General features: G+C 31.3%; 1 protein-coding gene across 2 annotated transcripts in view; it reads left to right on the plus strand.

Annotated features, from left to right (window-relative positions):
* Positions 1–16,103, plus strand: part of LOC148234650 (solute carrier family 7 member 14) — a 169,421-nt gene that overhangs the window by 150,931 nt on the left and 2,387 nt on the right. Inside the window, exons 6-17 of one of the 2 annotated variants that reach the window (XM_088185669.1) lie at positions 57–159; positions 7,698–7,906; positions 8,532–8,703; positions 9,695–9,878; positions 10,084–10,208; positions 10,271–10,440; positions 11,622–11,740; positions 12,151–12,254; positions 13,587–13,724; positions 14,295–14,466; positions 14,836–14,963; positions 15,904–16,093. In XM_088185669.1, coding sequence (XP_088041795.1) covers positions 57–159; positions 7,698–7,906; positions 8,532–8,703; positions 9,695–9,878; positions 10,084–10,208; positions 10,271–10,440; positions 11,622–11,740; positions 12,151–12,254; positions 13,587–13,724; positions 14,295–14,466; positions 14,836–14,963; positions 15,904–16,093 — 1,814 coding nt within the window. Of the gene's footprint in view, positions 1–56; positions 160–7,697; positions 7,907–8,531; positions 8,704–9,694; positions 9,879–10,083; positions 10,209–10,270; positions 10,441–11,621; positions 11,741–12,150; positions 12,255–13,565; positions 13,725–14,294; positions 14,467–14,835; positions 14,964–15,903; positions 16,094–16,103 lie in introns of both variants that reach the window. The other variant, XM_088185668.1, reaches the window with a different exon arrangement.

Genomic DNA, 16,103 nt, shown 5'->3' on the forward strand with positions numbered 1-16,103 from the left:
ATATTTTTAATCGTATATATGTTTAATTTAATCGTATATATGTTTTATTGTTACAGATTGGTACGAGCGCGTGCGCATGCGCCTTGAGTGCGTGTTTTGACGCTCTTTCAAACGGCGCAATAAGTTCCGGTCTGGCAGGCTCCATAGGAACAATTTTTGGTATGCTTTAAGTTCTTTTGATTAAAATAAAGCTTACACCTTTTCAGAGAATACTTAACCACAGTGGTCTTTATCCGATGGTTCGCAGACCGGCCCCGGTCCGCGAAATCTTACTACACGTTTCGGTTAGGGGATCCAAATACCCGTCTAAATTCATTATTCGTTTCTCGGGTATTTTTTCATATATTAAGCGGGTATCCGGTTTGGCTCCGGTTAATTTATGGATATTATTATGTGCCGACCAGTGGCGTAGCTAGAGTATGTGCCACCCATCCTTAAAATTACCACCCCCCTCCATACATTTTTTGCAGAGTCATAAAATCAGCATTTCTTAAAATAATAAATTGGTCATTATTAAACTCTTGTTATTTGAGAAACATACTATGTTTTAGTGCATTCAGTGTTAAGAACCACACTAGACGATCCTATCGCGAATATGCCGCCCCCAAGCAAGTGCCGCCTGGGGCGGTCATAATAATTTTATTTGATTATTGATAACAAAAATAATTATATTATATAAAAATATGAATAGTTATCTAAATCTATCTAATTATTTTATGATATTTCTTTATACTTGATTTAAATAAATTTTATTTATAGAATACAGATAAATAAATATTATAGAATCACTCTTGTTTCGCATTTAGTCCGTGAGGGTGAAATAATTTTAATATATGAATTTGTTTATCATAAAAACACGTGAAACGTCTCACCCGTCCCAGCATATAGTTGACAGCAAAAATATTTTCATACTGCGAGTCAAAGAATTAACAAAAATTTTATAAAGTGCCGACCATTGTCAACTCTCGCACATCATCAAATTTTGAAATTTTATAATTTTTTATTTATGAATCACCTAAATTTACATGCAGAATTTGCTCTATTCATATTTGCAAAAATGAAGAATACATATCAACCGATAGATAACGAGCGAGCAAGACTCTAACGATTATAAATCACTGATGATAAATAATAATAATATACTTAAATGCCGTTTTTTGTGTATTTCCCAACCATTTGGAAAACGGGTGTAATTCATTCGATAAAGATTCGATTAGTTATCGCCCCTTCCGTTTATTACCGTCATTAGGTAAAATATTTGAAAATATAATTCTTATGCATAAAAAATAATCTTTGGGGAATAAAATTATTAACGAACAGTTTGGCTTCCGCGAAAATCATTTAACAGCAACTGAATAATTTGACGAAACATTTTAATGTTAAACAATGACGTCAGAGAGTTAAACACAACAGTTTTTTTTCATTTTTTTAAAATGCGTAAGCCTTGAATAAATTAATAATAAAAAGTAAATATAAGTTAATAAACTTTTTCTGAAGTTTGTTTTATTTTAGCATATTATTGAAAATCTATTAATTACATTAAAAACAAACAATAATGGTAGAAATGAAAAATCGTGTAATTATGCATTTAATTACTGTCAGTGTCATTTAATATCACGTTCCATCGAGACCTTTTTAATACCTTAATTTCATCACCACTTTCATTAATAACAGGATAATTTTTTTTATTGTATTTTTTCTAATTGTATATATATTAATCTGTGGAATAATCGTATTAAATAAATTATTATATTTACATGGTTTTACATATAAATTTTGAAATAAAAAATTAGCTAAGATTAGAAAGATTACGTATTATTTTAAATGCCCTAAAATTTTATTGTTGGGTATAAAGTCTCTTATATCACATATCTAAATATATTTTATGATTCAATAATACTTTTTAGATTTGTAATAGATATGTATTATATAATTAAATAATTATATTATAAAATTTTAGTATTAAAAAAACGTATTAATTGATTTGTTTGATCATAGCTACCGCTTACGCTATAGGAATCTTCGCTATAGGGGGGCTTACTGTATAATGCATATTTTTAAACTAATTTAAAAAAAATGCATATTTGCCTTTAAATATCAACAATTAAATAACATAATTTTCATTCCAGAAAATATTATAAAATTATTTTGCGAAACTACACTAGCCCACTAATCTCTAGACAACACATTTTATCAATGCTTCCAGATCTTTAGTGAAATGTATAATACACAAATTATCATTTAATTTATTGTTTTTTTTTCTCATAATTTTTTTTCTTTTGCTTAAATTGTAAAAGGTAATGTGTGTTTTTTTTAGATTATAACCATAAACCTTTTATTTTATATTTTTATATTTTTAACAAATTAAATTGAGTAGCAAATTGTAAAGATAATAATATCCTGAAAATAAAGACTTACGTAAAGGATTAATAATTCATTTTTAGAATATATATAATCACGCGCACTTGATCCTCAAAATCGTTGGATGTTTTGCCTTAGTATTTGTGCATAAATACTTTTTTAGCTATTTTACTAATAAAAACTATACAGAGAAATCGAATGAATGTTAATGCAACGATTTGTTTCTTTAAAACACGTTTATTAAATTTTTTTATTAAGATGCAGCAGCAGGAGATGTCTTATTAACCAAAAATTGTAATTTAATAAATACAATTCTATCTACATTGGTTCTTATTTCATGTTGACGCCGGTCCCCGAAATATTTATCCTATTTTTGCTGGGCCGAATCCTACCCTACTTTATAAACTGAGAATACTAGAAACAGTGTGGATTTAATTTTGTATAAAATCTCATTAACACTAGTTACATTTCTGTCTAGACGACAAACGGTCGAGTTGAACCGCAGCGACATTGATTGTTAACTTTTTAATTAAGAATTCAACCAAGGGTCGCAATAAGACGCGTGACTTGAATTTATAAACGAGCGGTTCCGTCTTCGATATGCGCCTCTTTTCTGTAATTGAAAAATACACGAGCATTTTGTATGTCAAGCATCCGAGCTGAAAGCAAATTGAATAAATAGTATTTACAATCGAACGCTTCTTTAAGGCACAAAAATCAGATAAAATAATTTATTCATATTATTTTTGTAGTTCATAATTTTTTTATATAGATTCCTAACGGCAGCCGGTCAAAAGAGCGTGCGTCAAATGAGCGCCGTCATATAAGCGCTGCATTATAAGCGCTGCGTCATAAGAGCGTTGACCAAAGTAGCGCTGTAACAAAATAGCGTGCGTCAAATGCGCAGAGAGTCATATGAGCGCTTTAAAAAAGAGCGCACGTCATAAGAGCGCAAAAATACTTGGAGAATATCAAGTAATGAATATTTTAGGAATTAGGTATATAAAATATAAGTAAATTGTGAGAAATTTACAAAGAATTAAAATTTACAAGATATAGGCGGTAAAATTAGTATTTTATGTGCCAGAGCGTAATGACGATTAAAATGATTAGTCAATGAAAACATTATTATTTATTAATTATTACGTACATTCGAAAGTATGGCTTCCCATCCCCATACGTACTATGTACATATATTTTGTACTAAAATGAAACGCTGATTTTAAATCTATCATTAGATTTGTTCGGTAGTGTTTCATTAAATTGACAAATATATATCTACTCTACCTGCAATGAATGCATAAAGTTTAGGGCAGGTATAGACCTTTTTTTTGCTATTTGACGATAAACAGTTGTTTGGTTCTTGGGTATATATTTTATACGACTACACTCTATCTCGAATAACGACTGAGTACGAATATTATATTATATAATATATTTCAGTTAATTAAACGATTATCGTTTTATTTAAACTGTAAGAACATTAATCTATCATTAATCATACACATATGATATATGTTTGTATATCGAAAATTTAGGTTAATTTAGTATTTTAATGAATTATTGTGTTTAGTATACATACATACTATAGAGACAATTCAATCGGTCAAAATGGGCGCTGGTTTTTTGGGCGATACAATAAAAATGCATTACAAATAAATGTGATGCAAATCATGATCTTATAATTAATTAAATAATTAACATAATTTAATACATATTAAAATATATAAATATATACATATACGTACATACGAAAATATAAGTAATATTTTTTAGAAAAGAATTGAAAGATGAAAACATTATTCGGTATAAACAAAATATAATATACATACATAAGATGTATGTATATATTTACTTATCATTTTTGCATATTTAATCATAAAATATCACTTAAACAGTTTGATTTTTTTATTCAAGAATTTAAGAGAGTTACCCGATATCATAAAACACTTAGGCTTAAGTCGGTAATTTTATTATAAATACCTACCTGATAAATGTTTATAGTGGGCCCTTAAGCGATTTTTTTATGTTTTGAGCCTTGGAAACTACTGTGAGAACAAACTTTTGGAATTTCCAAAAATCGGATATTTTACAGTTATCTATTTTAAATTATATAGGATAGTTATATATAAATATAATAACACGGAACTAGCGCTGATAAGTGTTTATCGTGGAGTTTGCCCTTTACGCGATTTTTTTATATTTTGCGACTTATAAATTACTGTGAGAACAATCTTTTGGAATTTCCAAAAATCGCATATTTTACCGTTATCTATTTTAAACTGGATAAGGTAGTTATATATAAATATAATAACCAAGAAATAGCGCTGATAAATGTTTATCGTGGATTTGGCCCTTATCGCGAAATTGTTTTATGTTTTGAGCCTTGGAAATTAGTGTGAGAATAAACTTTAGTAATTCACAAAAATTGCATTTTACAGTTATCTATTTAAAGCTAAATAGGCTAGTTATATATAAATATAATAGCGCTCAGTATACTTTTGAATTTTGACTGAAAACGTTCGCAAAAAGTTTCGTTGCGTCTTTGAAAAGTATAAAAAAAAATACCACGAATGACTTACAACTATCTATAAGGATTAATCTTCTATATAGATAACAATTTAATCTATAACAGTTTCTAAATGTGCGTGCCGCCAAGTAGTTTTTGAAGCTTAATATATATGTAACATAAGGGAAAAAAATATGATATCGATAGCCAGGTAAAAAGGCAAGAACCCGGACAAAATATTAGAATATTAGACAGATTACTATTTTTTTCTAACTGTTCTATTTGTATAAATACTACCCGTTTTGAAATGGGCAAAGCACTAAATTCACAAAAAAATACTTTTATCGTAATCGCGAAAAATTAAAGTCTCTAGAAATAACACATTAAAACTAAATATCAGACTAAAAAGTATTTAAAAAAAATCATACTGATTCACCAATTACTACTTTAGTTTTAATATCGTAAAAATAATTTTAAACAATTGCGAATCGTCCGTGTCATTCACCAATGTCATGCATTGTTATGCACCTGGACAGCGGTGAATTTTTTTTGTAAAGTGTTACAATTAGGTATTTAAAAAATCATAGGTAACTTCCTTTTTGATAATTATATAATATGATAAAAATAAATTTAGCAAAATTAATGTTTTACCCCTTTGCAATCACATTTATTTTCAGATTATTTTTTTATCTTACACTTAGCTCTTAAAATTTATATTGTGCTTGTTTTCGACTTTCACGATAAAATGTAGTTGTCTAAAATAAATGAAAAAAAAAGGTCGGACGACCTTTGTATACCTGCCAAGTCGAGTTGATAATTATTTGTCAATTTAATGAAACATTACAGAACAAATGTAATGATAAATTCAAAATCAGCGTTTCATTTTAGTAAAAATATATGTATATCGTACGTATGGGGATGGGGAGCCATACTCGAGTATGTACGTAATAATTAATAAATAATAATGTTTTCATTGACTAATTATTTTAATCGTCATTACGCTCTGGCACACAAAATACTAATTTTACCACCTATATCTCGTGAATTTTTATTTTTTGAAATTTCTCACAATTTACATATATTTTGTATACCTAATTCCTAAAATATTCATTACTTGATTTTCTCTAAGTATTTTTGCGCTCTTATGAAGTGCTCTCTTTTGTCAAACGCTCATATGGCTGTCTGCGCATTTGACGCACGCTATTTTGTTACAGCGCTACTTTGGTAAACGCTCTTATGACGCAGCGCTTATAAGGCAGCGCTCTTTTGACGCACGCCCATTTGTCCGCGCTCATTAGTGACGTTGCCATTCCTAGCATATATGTATATTAAAAATGAATGATATCAACTACTAAAAGTCTTATAAGAATTTTTTCTCATGATAAACTTTGTACTACTTCACGATTAAATTAAACTTTAAAAAAATTCTAACCAACCGGCACGTCGACTGACTAATATAACAATTATTTTATAATGGAAAAACTGAGACTTGAATTGGAGATGTCGGTGAGCTTCATCGAAACCAGTCAATTTACAACATCATCAATAAAATGTTTTTTGTTGCAAATTTAACGAATAAAAAGTAGCTTGGCGATTTTGGAAAAATTACAATTACGCGTAAAATAGTATTTAAAATAAAAACTCGCTTGAGAAGAATTCCGCGAGCGGTACGATCGTTTCTCGAAACTGTCGACAACCGCCGAACTGACGAGAATGTTACCGCTGAATTATGCGACGTTGTTACCTTTAGAAAGATACGGACTAATTGTGCAAAGTTTCCCCGTTGAACTTTGACGTCGGTTTCTCTCGGAATTTAACGCTGAAACACCACTAACGTACATAATGTATACATATATATGTACTGACGTGTTTATTAAATTTAAAACTCGCGCCAGTATATTTTTAGACTTTAACGAGACGTATCTCAAATGCATAAAATATTAAAATAATCTTAAGAAAGTATTTAAGCTAATAAATTACAGTTCTACTACTTTCAATCGATTATATTGCGGCTTTAGCCAACTTTCAAATGCCTTAAATTGTACGGTCCTATTCCGATGAAAATATTTATTTATTACTATATGTCTAAAATATGTTATCACATCTTGATTGATTTTCGCAGCATTGACTCTTACTCGATTTAAAGAATATGCACCGCAGATATAAAATAGGGCACTTTTGTTCTTCTCTAAAATGCGAGACTTAACACCGTATATTTCGCAACGCATATTCGGGCCATTATCGTAACCTTGTAAAAGGAATATTATTTTTTTCCAGAGTTAAAGAATTTTATCTTTTATAGTAAGTTTGTGAACTCTATGAAACGTTCGTTAATTTCGAATTCATTCGAATCTTGATTTGGGATCCGGTAATCGCACACTCGCTAGCTTTGGTACTTCACGACAGTGAGATACCGACAGCTAGTTTATATGACTAAGTCGATTTATATTTTTGTAAAATACATTAAAAATAAATATATGTTTTTATTAAAATATTTTTTTATTTACCCATACATACATATATTTATTTTATAAAAATAAAATTGTTTCTTAAAAAAAGTAAAATTTTAATTTAAATAAAATTTGAAAAATATAAATCATTTACCCGGTCTCTCAAAAAGTCTTATATCTATGTTTTCCACCCCTATAGAATTTAGGCACTCGTATTTTAAATATCGTATTTTACGCGATCAAATACTTTTTCAAAATACATGAAGCGAATTTTTACAGGTGTACGAACTTTTAGATCTTTTTTGAATGAAAATTGTACCGTAATTTTTTTCTGTGGGATTGAATCAATTTCAGAACTTTTTTTGTTGTTGTTTCAGGTCGCCCCCCAGACTTGGTTGCCTGCGTGATCACCATCTTGATGACCGTCCTGATGGCGGCCGGCGTTAAGAAGTCCCTCATCTTCAACAACGTACTCAACGTGATCAACCTGTCGGTGTGGGTGTTCATAATGGCCGCCGGAATGTTCTACGTGAACAGCGACAACTGGACTCAGCACAAAGGGTTCATCCCCTATGGTTGGAGCGGGGTAAGATCAAGCATCCTGTCACTAGATCAAATAATATACTTTTTCAGACTGCCTAGTATGCACGCGCAATCTTATCGGATGCTATGTTTCAATTTAACTTTACGACTCTGATGGCAATATCTTTCAATCTACTCCACCGGACTTTTCCCGAGACGTACATATGCGTATCCGTCGCAAGTCGCGAGGGATTTTGCCCGTTGTTATTATATCTAAAAATATCTCCATCCAAAAATTGTATATCTGAATAAAACTTATAGAAGTGAAACTTTCCAGCGGAATCTAGTACAACGTACTGACAAAAATCAATGTTACGTGTTAATTGTTCGTTCTTTCATCAATTATTTACGTTTAACACATGTATCGCACATGCAAGAAAAGCATCACGCACTGGGCCCGATATCGTTGAATAAAATTTTAAGCACTTAGTAATTGAACAACCCGTCGATGTTTGCTACTCTAGACTCTTTTACAGTATGTAAAAAAATTTAACTTAATTTTACTACTTATTCGAATAAGAATATGATAAATTATTATATAATACATACAAGTGCGTCGTAACGTCGATAGCTAAAATCTAAGAACAGTCTCTGAGCAGTACTCCTCGACGAGTTCCGTTCGTTTTCAGGTATTCACCGGTGCTGCCACTTGCTTCTACGCTTTCATCGGCTTCGACATCATAGCCACGACCGGGGAGGAAGCTACGAATCCCAAAAGGAGCATCCCCCTGGCCATCATCACCAGCCTGAGCATCATTCTCATAGCCTACGTCACAACCTCCATGGTTTTAACGTTAATCGGTGAGTTAAAACATATATGCACTATTTTTAACGACGAGTTTAAAGCTTAAGAATTATCAAACTTGTCTCAAACGATAGAGAAGGTAACTTGATATTTGCCATAGAAACGAAGATCGATCCCAAGTTTCGTATAATACGATATGACCAATCGGGTCTGTGTTTATGAAGGAAAAAATTAAAAGAGCAAACATAAAATTAAGATTTGAAAACTATAGACCCTTCTCTAATATCTGCTAAAATAAATACAGTAAATACATATTGGTACACAAATTATGAACACCGAGATAATCTCAAAAATACAATATAGGCAATAAAACTGTCACCCGCTCGTTAATCACCAACTTGACTGAAGAGCGATTGGACACTATTAAGACCAAAGCACAACGGAGCTTAATTTTGTCACCGAATTTTTTTGGGTTGATTACGATTAATAATGTAGTTTTATAAATAGATATGCTTATTCAATTTCTTATCTACAATATTACAAAAAAAATAAAATGCAAAATATACAAAGATAAACGCATAAAATTAACGTTTTATTTAATGAAACGTAAAAGGTTGATAATAAAAACATCTGATCCTTAATTAAATTAAATCATTATTTTTATGTAGGATGATGCTCATCTATTGTACTTATGTACAGTAACTGTTTGTTTTAAATTTTTTATTATTATTTGTGTTATCTATTATGAGGCATTAAAAAAACTGTCAAGTCATAATGGTCAGATTTATAATAATAAAAAAAATATACACAAAATTTCTACCGTTAAAAACTAAAAATATTATAGCTGTGACGGATCAGAGCAAGGCAGAGATGTTAGATGACGCTTTTTATGTATAATACGAACTCACTAAAAATATTAAATCTCCTTAATTATAACTGGTTATAAACTAGTAACATGTATTGTATGTTTTTGTAAAATTAATTATATTAACTAAAATTAACTTTTTATATATATTTTTTTTTAAATCCTTGATTATGAAATTTCAGTGCCTTACGATGAAATCGATCAAGATTCTGCCCTAGTCGAGATGTTTGGCCACGTCGGTGCAAACAAATGCAAATACATAGTAGCCGTGGGTGCAGTCGCTGGACTAACAGTCTCTATGTTCGGATCGATGTTTCCGATGCCAAGAATAGTGTACGCCATGGCTCAGGATGGTCTCATATTTAGGTAATTATATCTATATTTTTATATATCGAATACATCAGTGCTACTCGTGTAGCGGTTAAATATTTTATTAACGCACGCTCCAGTTATGTGCGCCGGCGCTGCGCCATATGTTTCATGCAACGGGGAATATTATTATTAGATAAATAAATGTTACATTAGATCATACCGCAAAATAAATTTTTAATTTGCTTCATTATCGTTACAGGTTACTGTCTCACGTTCTACCATTGACCGGCACGCCAGTTCTTGCAACTTTTGTCACTGGTTTGGCAGCTGCTGTAGTAGCTCTCTTTATTAAATTAGAAGTTCTCGTTGAGATGATGAGCATAGGTAAAGAATGTTCATATTTTTAATATTTTTTTTCAGAAACCTAGCATTTTTCTATTTTACAGGAACTTTATTAGCGTACACTTTGGTCTCTACGTGCGTACTAATTCTGAGATACCAACCGCACTCTACAAATCTGATCGAACTGCTGCCTCAAAGTCTCCGAACTCCATTGATTGGAACTCCGGTCAAAGAGACGGAATTCAATTCCAACGCAGCCAACGCACCCAAAACCGTAATTTTTACTTTTTTAACATACAAATTTACTGTTTTTGCTCGCTTGATTCTGCATACATATTATTATTTAAAAAAATGATAAGCACTCATTCAATATTGGATTGCTACACAATAACAAAATTAAAAAGTTATGGAAAAATGCAAAAAAATTATCTCATGGACTATGTTACAAAAATTATTTTTATCTATTTGATTTTGAACCTACTGTTGTGTTTAAAGTTAATACATTTAGTAAAGGCTTAAAATAATTTATTTTTAGATAAATATCTGAATTTTTAGACCTAGCAGTGATACGCAAAATTTTGATCTTTTCCATAATCATATAAATCCAACTATTTTCAAACTATGAAAAAAGTTTTGACAACTATATTTATATGCATATAAACAGTACGGAAAATTGTTTCTTAACTCTTACCAAAGTTCGCTTTCGTTATATCTGTATTGGTACAATTTTGAACTCTACACTCCTTTCTGAACTCTACTCCAAAATTACGATGAAATATAGCAATTTATACAAAACTGTATACTACTTAAAATAATTATGAAGTGGTAAGTGATTCATTAGATATTCGTTAATGTGAAAGATGGTTTAGAAATGAGACCAGCAAAAATAGACGATGATATCTTCAATGCAGAAATAAAAGCAAATCCTAGTCAAACTATGAACCAGTTCGATTCTGCAGTGCATATGCACATTAAAAATATTAGGAAGGCTTGGAGGCAATGTATATGGGTTTTACATTAATTGGGCGAAGAGAACTAGTGTTATAAAACTTCTGGATATTGAAGCTTAATTGTCTTTTCTCGATTATTTGATAACAGGAGATGAGAAATGGAATAGTAATATAGTGAATCTCACTGAATATGTATTCCGAGTGATTCTCTTTATACAAAACCATTGGGGCTTATACTCGACGGCCACAAAAAATCTCAAAATAAAAAACTATTTAATTAGTAAAACAATAAAAATTGAAATTGATTATTTAATGGTAACAAATAGTTATAGAAGAACATAAATATTTTTTTGGGCATTCCGTTTATTTTCCTTATATATGTATGCATCATATTCTCACTATCCCTATCTTCTGTTATACCATAAATATATTTTCAATAATGTATTTTATTGAATTACTATTGTGTTACTACATTACAAATTTATATACAATATGTTATTTTTAGATTTATGGCGATGTCCTGATACCTGGTACTTTGCATCAAACTTTATCCACGCAGGGAGTCAGCGATCATATAATATCCTCTCATACCCAAAGAATAACCGTACGCAAAGTGACAAGAAGGTGAGACATATATTGAAAAATCACACTCACACGTGACGTCACACACATACAGTGCGAATATATATTTGCGTTTTGCTATTGATGTACACAGCAGCGTTTTTTTTCTACTTTTTATATATATATATATCTATATATATATAAATATGTGAGATACTTTCCTTCTCGATCGCTTAAGTGACGAGAGTGAGGGAGAGATAAGGGAGTGCGTTACATGCGTTACATACGTTCCGCATACCCACTTCTTCTCACTTAACACGCGAGCTAGCGAAAGGGAAAGTATCTCACCGCACGCGCCTGATAAGTATATACCTACAAATATAACACATGTGAGCGATTTTTTATGACTAACTGCTATGTCTGACGATTATCACTGCAAACGTAATATGACTACTTATCATTTTGCAAAACAGCTCTCCCGACTCGGACGACACTTTGCCCGGAGAAGACATGGACGGAGACTACGGGAGGGACGACCAGTTCTTGGTATCGGACCGTACAGAGAATAAGTTCTACGGTAAGTGGTCTGCAACGGATCGTAATCGCGTCACGTGATGTCACGTCGATAATACTTTTAAAAAGGTGAAACGCGGCTTCGGTCTGCTAGTACTACCTTGCTACTTTGCTACCTTGCTACCTTGCCTTGCGTGCCGCGTATCGTCGTCGTCGTTCAAATATGATTTTTTAGAATGTTCATGTTTTAGTGCTTCATAAAGTGGCGAACTGAGAATATTGTAGGCATATTCTTATTTTTTATTAAATGGTAGCTAATAACAAATTGTAAACATGTTATAAACCAGTAACATGTATAGTACATATAATTAGTAAAATTATTCATATTATTGATATACACACATTAAAAAAGATAATTTGATTGTTGACACCACCCTTCAATATTTTGAAGAAATGCTTAGCGATATACAACTTTCTGCAAGAAATCAGAGAATCTTATCGCATCGCACCAAATATATTTTTATAATGGTATCTCAAAAACTTTTTTTGATTAACAATAAGTATTTAGTTATTCAGGGATTTCAAATTATAAATGACGATTCAAGAATGCTGCGAAAAAAGAGACACCATCATAAGAAAACCAAGCAAATAGAGAAGAGAGTAGAGAATTCCTCCACTTGCTCTCAAAAGTGATTCCGCAAAAGCAAAACATATTTAGTGAAAGTTTACTGAGATCATAAAAAAAAGTGATGGCGAACGGGTTTGAGAAAATGACTCAGTATGCCACTTTCCGACATTTAAGAGCAGACGATTGACTGAAGCTTATCTCTATAAAGAATCTAAATTATTATGTAGAGAGAAGGAGTATTTAACAGATAAATATCAAATCATCTGCATACAGTAAAAAATTTGTAACTGTTGTATTTGTCATTAATAAATATTGCAAAGAGCAGAGGACCCACGTTGGATCCTTGTGGAACCCAGAATGAGTGAATACAATAATGAACAAAAACACGATTCCAATATTTTGACTTTTAATTCTGAACAGGGTGAAACCGTTAAGCAAAAAACACAAACACTATTATCCATAATACCACTGATAAAAATAATGATAGTGCTTAAAAAAAGTGACAATACCGGTGAATTTTAATTAAAATTAAACAAACACTGGCCGGTTCTCGTCGTCGTTCGACGACGATAAATATTATTAATAAATACGTTTTTAGCGTTGTCGATGGTGAACGTTCTGAATATTTTTGTACGCTTACGTGACATCACAAAACGCGACGGTGAAATAATCGCACTTAGCGATCGGCGTAAATTATAGTCTCCTTTACGGACACGTATGTAATCATGCTTCAAAATAAATATATAGGAAGTGTACATGGAACTCCAGGTACACATTCGACCGCGGGCCCCGGTTCCTCGATGGGTCCTGTTTTCGATAACATCGCGAGAAAACTCCAAGAGCTCACTTACTTATGTCCGGCCATATTTCCTTGGGTCGATTGTGGACCAGCGACGGAGCAGAGCGGTAAATATATCTTTGCTATTTCTATTTTTTGGTATGAGAATTTCAAAACAATTCAGTCAAACCTCATTAAACTTAATAGTGTTTCTGTTTATAATTTATTTACACAATAATCGATCTTATATTCGAGAGTGAGGCAATAAAAGTACAAATTATCATATCTTCTACATAATATTTGTAGCGTTCGATACAAACTTTACAGTCACAGTAATTTAAAAAATATTTCTGCAAAGTATGCATTAACTAGTGCACTTTCTATTGCACCTCTTCGGTGGACCTGAACCTTTTATGAATAAAAATTGTCGTATTTATCTATTTATTCACTTAGGATAGCATCTTTGGAACACTTTTCACCGTTTATGTGACTTTTTATTGTCAAAAATTATTTTGGATCAATACTTACTTTTGCAATAATCACATAAATAAGTATTTTGTTTTTACTTTTATTTGTAAGATTCTTAGAACACACATCTATTCAATAGTTTTAAACTGACAGAAACAAAGTTAAAGGAAGGTCTAACGTATTTAAGCTCTCGACTCGAAAATTGTTTTAAATTACCTTTGATATTACAGGCATGTACGTGATGAGAATGGTCGGAATCTTGTACGGATTGATCGTAGTCTTCGATATAACAGCTGTCTGCGGCTCACCGGCTCGTTCGCCGGCCACTGCTATTTTCATGTTGTTCTTATTCTTATCTATATTAGCTGTGCTCTTGGCAATATCGAGAAAACCGCAAAATAGGTAAATATGCAATTTTTAAATACACATTATCTGGCAATGATTTTATCAGTATGAATATTAAATAAATATAACTATTTCATATTTTAAAATTCGCACTAATCACTTATTTAATAGTATGCACTGAACTCCCTCTCTAGCAATGTCATAAACAGTGTATTCCTATGCGTAAAAATCAAGCAATAATTTATTTGTCTGGGCTTATTACCGATTGTAATGTTGTTATTACTAGTTAATAATTGTCTGGGTTAAATATTGTTTATAGTATTGTAAAAACATATTATATTACAGTACTTAGACTTTTGCCTACAATAATTTAAACTATCTTTGCATTATAATATGTAAATTAATATATTTTTATTGAAATTTTAGGAGCGCCGTTTTATACATGACACCCTGTTTACCGTTTGTACCTGCTATTGCTGTTATGGTCAACATTTATCTCATTTTTAAACTGTCCATTTTAACACTGGTGCGGTTCACAGTATGGATGACTCTAGGTTAGTATCTTTAAAAATGTAAGTATGATCTTGCCGAAACTTCTGCAATGAATAAATTGTAAATTTGTAACTCTCAAGTTGTTATGAGAAAAGTTAAATTGAAAAGATAGTCGTAAAACGAAATCAATAAAATATCCATAGATATTCAAACCTTTTAATGTCTCTTTTGCCTCAATGACATATATATATATATATATTCAAACAATAATAAGATACGCATTGCAGATATTTCACCCAAATTTTACTTGCATGAAATAGTAAAAGCATTACAACTGAGTAGTGATCAATCTAACGTTGATTGATTAATTCTAAACGCCTAGCAAATTTTGATCTTCTGGGTCTTAATAAATAATATTTTATCGTATATAAATATTGCTAAGAAATAAATTCTAAATTATGAAAGATTTAGGACCAGATTTAATCTTTAACTAAATTTTCAAAAGACGCAATTTATTTTTGGACGAGTTGCAGAAATGCTCTTAGACCCAAAATCATAAAAAGGGTGATAAGCAGGCGCATTTGTTGAGATACTTTCTCTTTCGCTCGCTCGCGTGTCAAGTGACAAGAGTGAGTGAAAGGTAAAGTATCTCACCGTACGCACCTGATAAAAAAGCAGTTTTTTTCTTAAAATCATTGCTCTCATTACATATTTTGAAAAGCTTTTCCGGGTTTTCTCTAAATATATTGTTAGGTTATGTTATGTTACAAAAAAGTAATGTCACTCTGTCTTTAACAGCCATATAACCACTGGCTGTTTTCTCAGTTTCAATAAAAATGTTCTACTGAGAATTTTTTACAGTAAAGCTCTAGAAGCTATTTCACCACTAATCTTTAGGTTATTATTATGTGCTAACTTATATTTGTTTCTATAAGCAAATTTAAGTTGCTACTGCAAAATATATAAGACTATTAATAACTGATAAATATGCTCTTTCTTTAGGTTTTATCATGTACTTTTACTATGGAATCAAGAACTCTTCCATGGAGCTCGGCCATGATATGCAGGAAGAAGAAGAAGCGGTCCAAGTGACTATTCCAAAAGACGTTCAAAGGCGCAACGAGCCCGATCCGAATAAAACTATATTCGAAGGAGACGGCAACTTCAACACGGGAGCATACGGAATGACTAGGTAAAGAGAG

The sequence above is a fragment of the Plectrocnemia conspersa genome, unplaced genomic scaffold (assembly GCF_051122295.1).
Source record: "Plectrocnemia conspersa isolate PC_06_02 unplaced genomic scaffold, ASM5112229v1 ptg000005l, whole genome shotgun sequence".
NCBI classification, from domain to species: Eukaryota; Metazoa; Arthropoda; class Insecta; order Trichoptera; family Polycentropodidae; genus Plectrocnemia; species Plectrocnemia conspersa.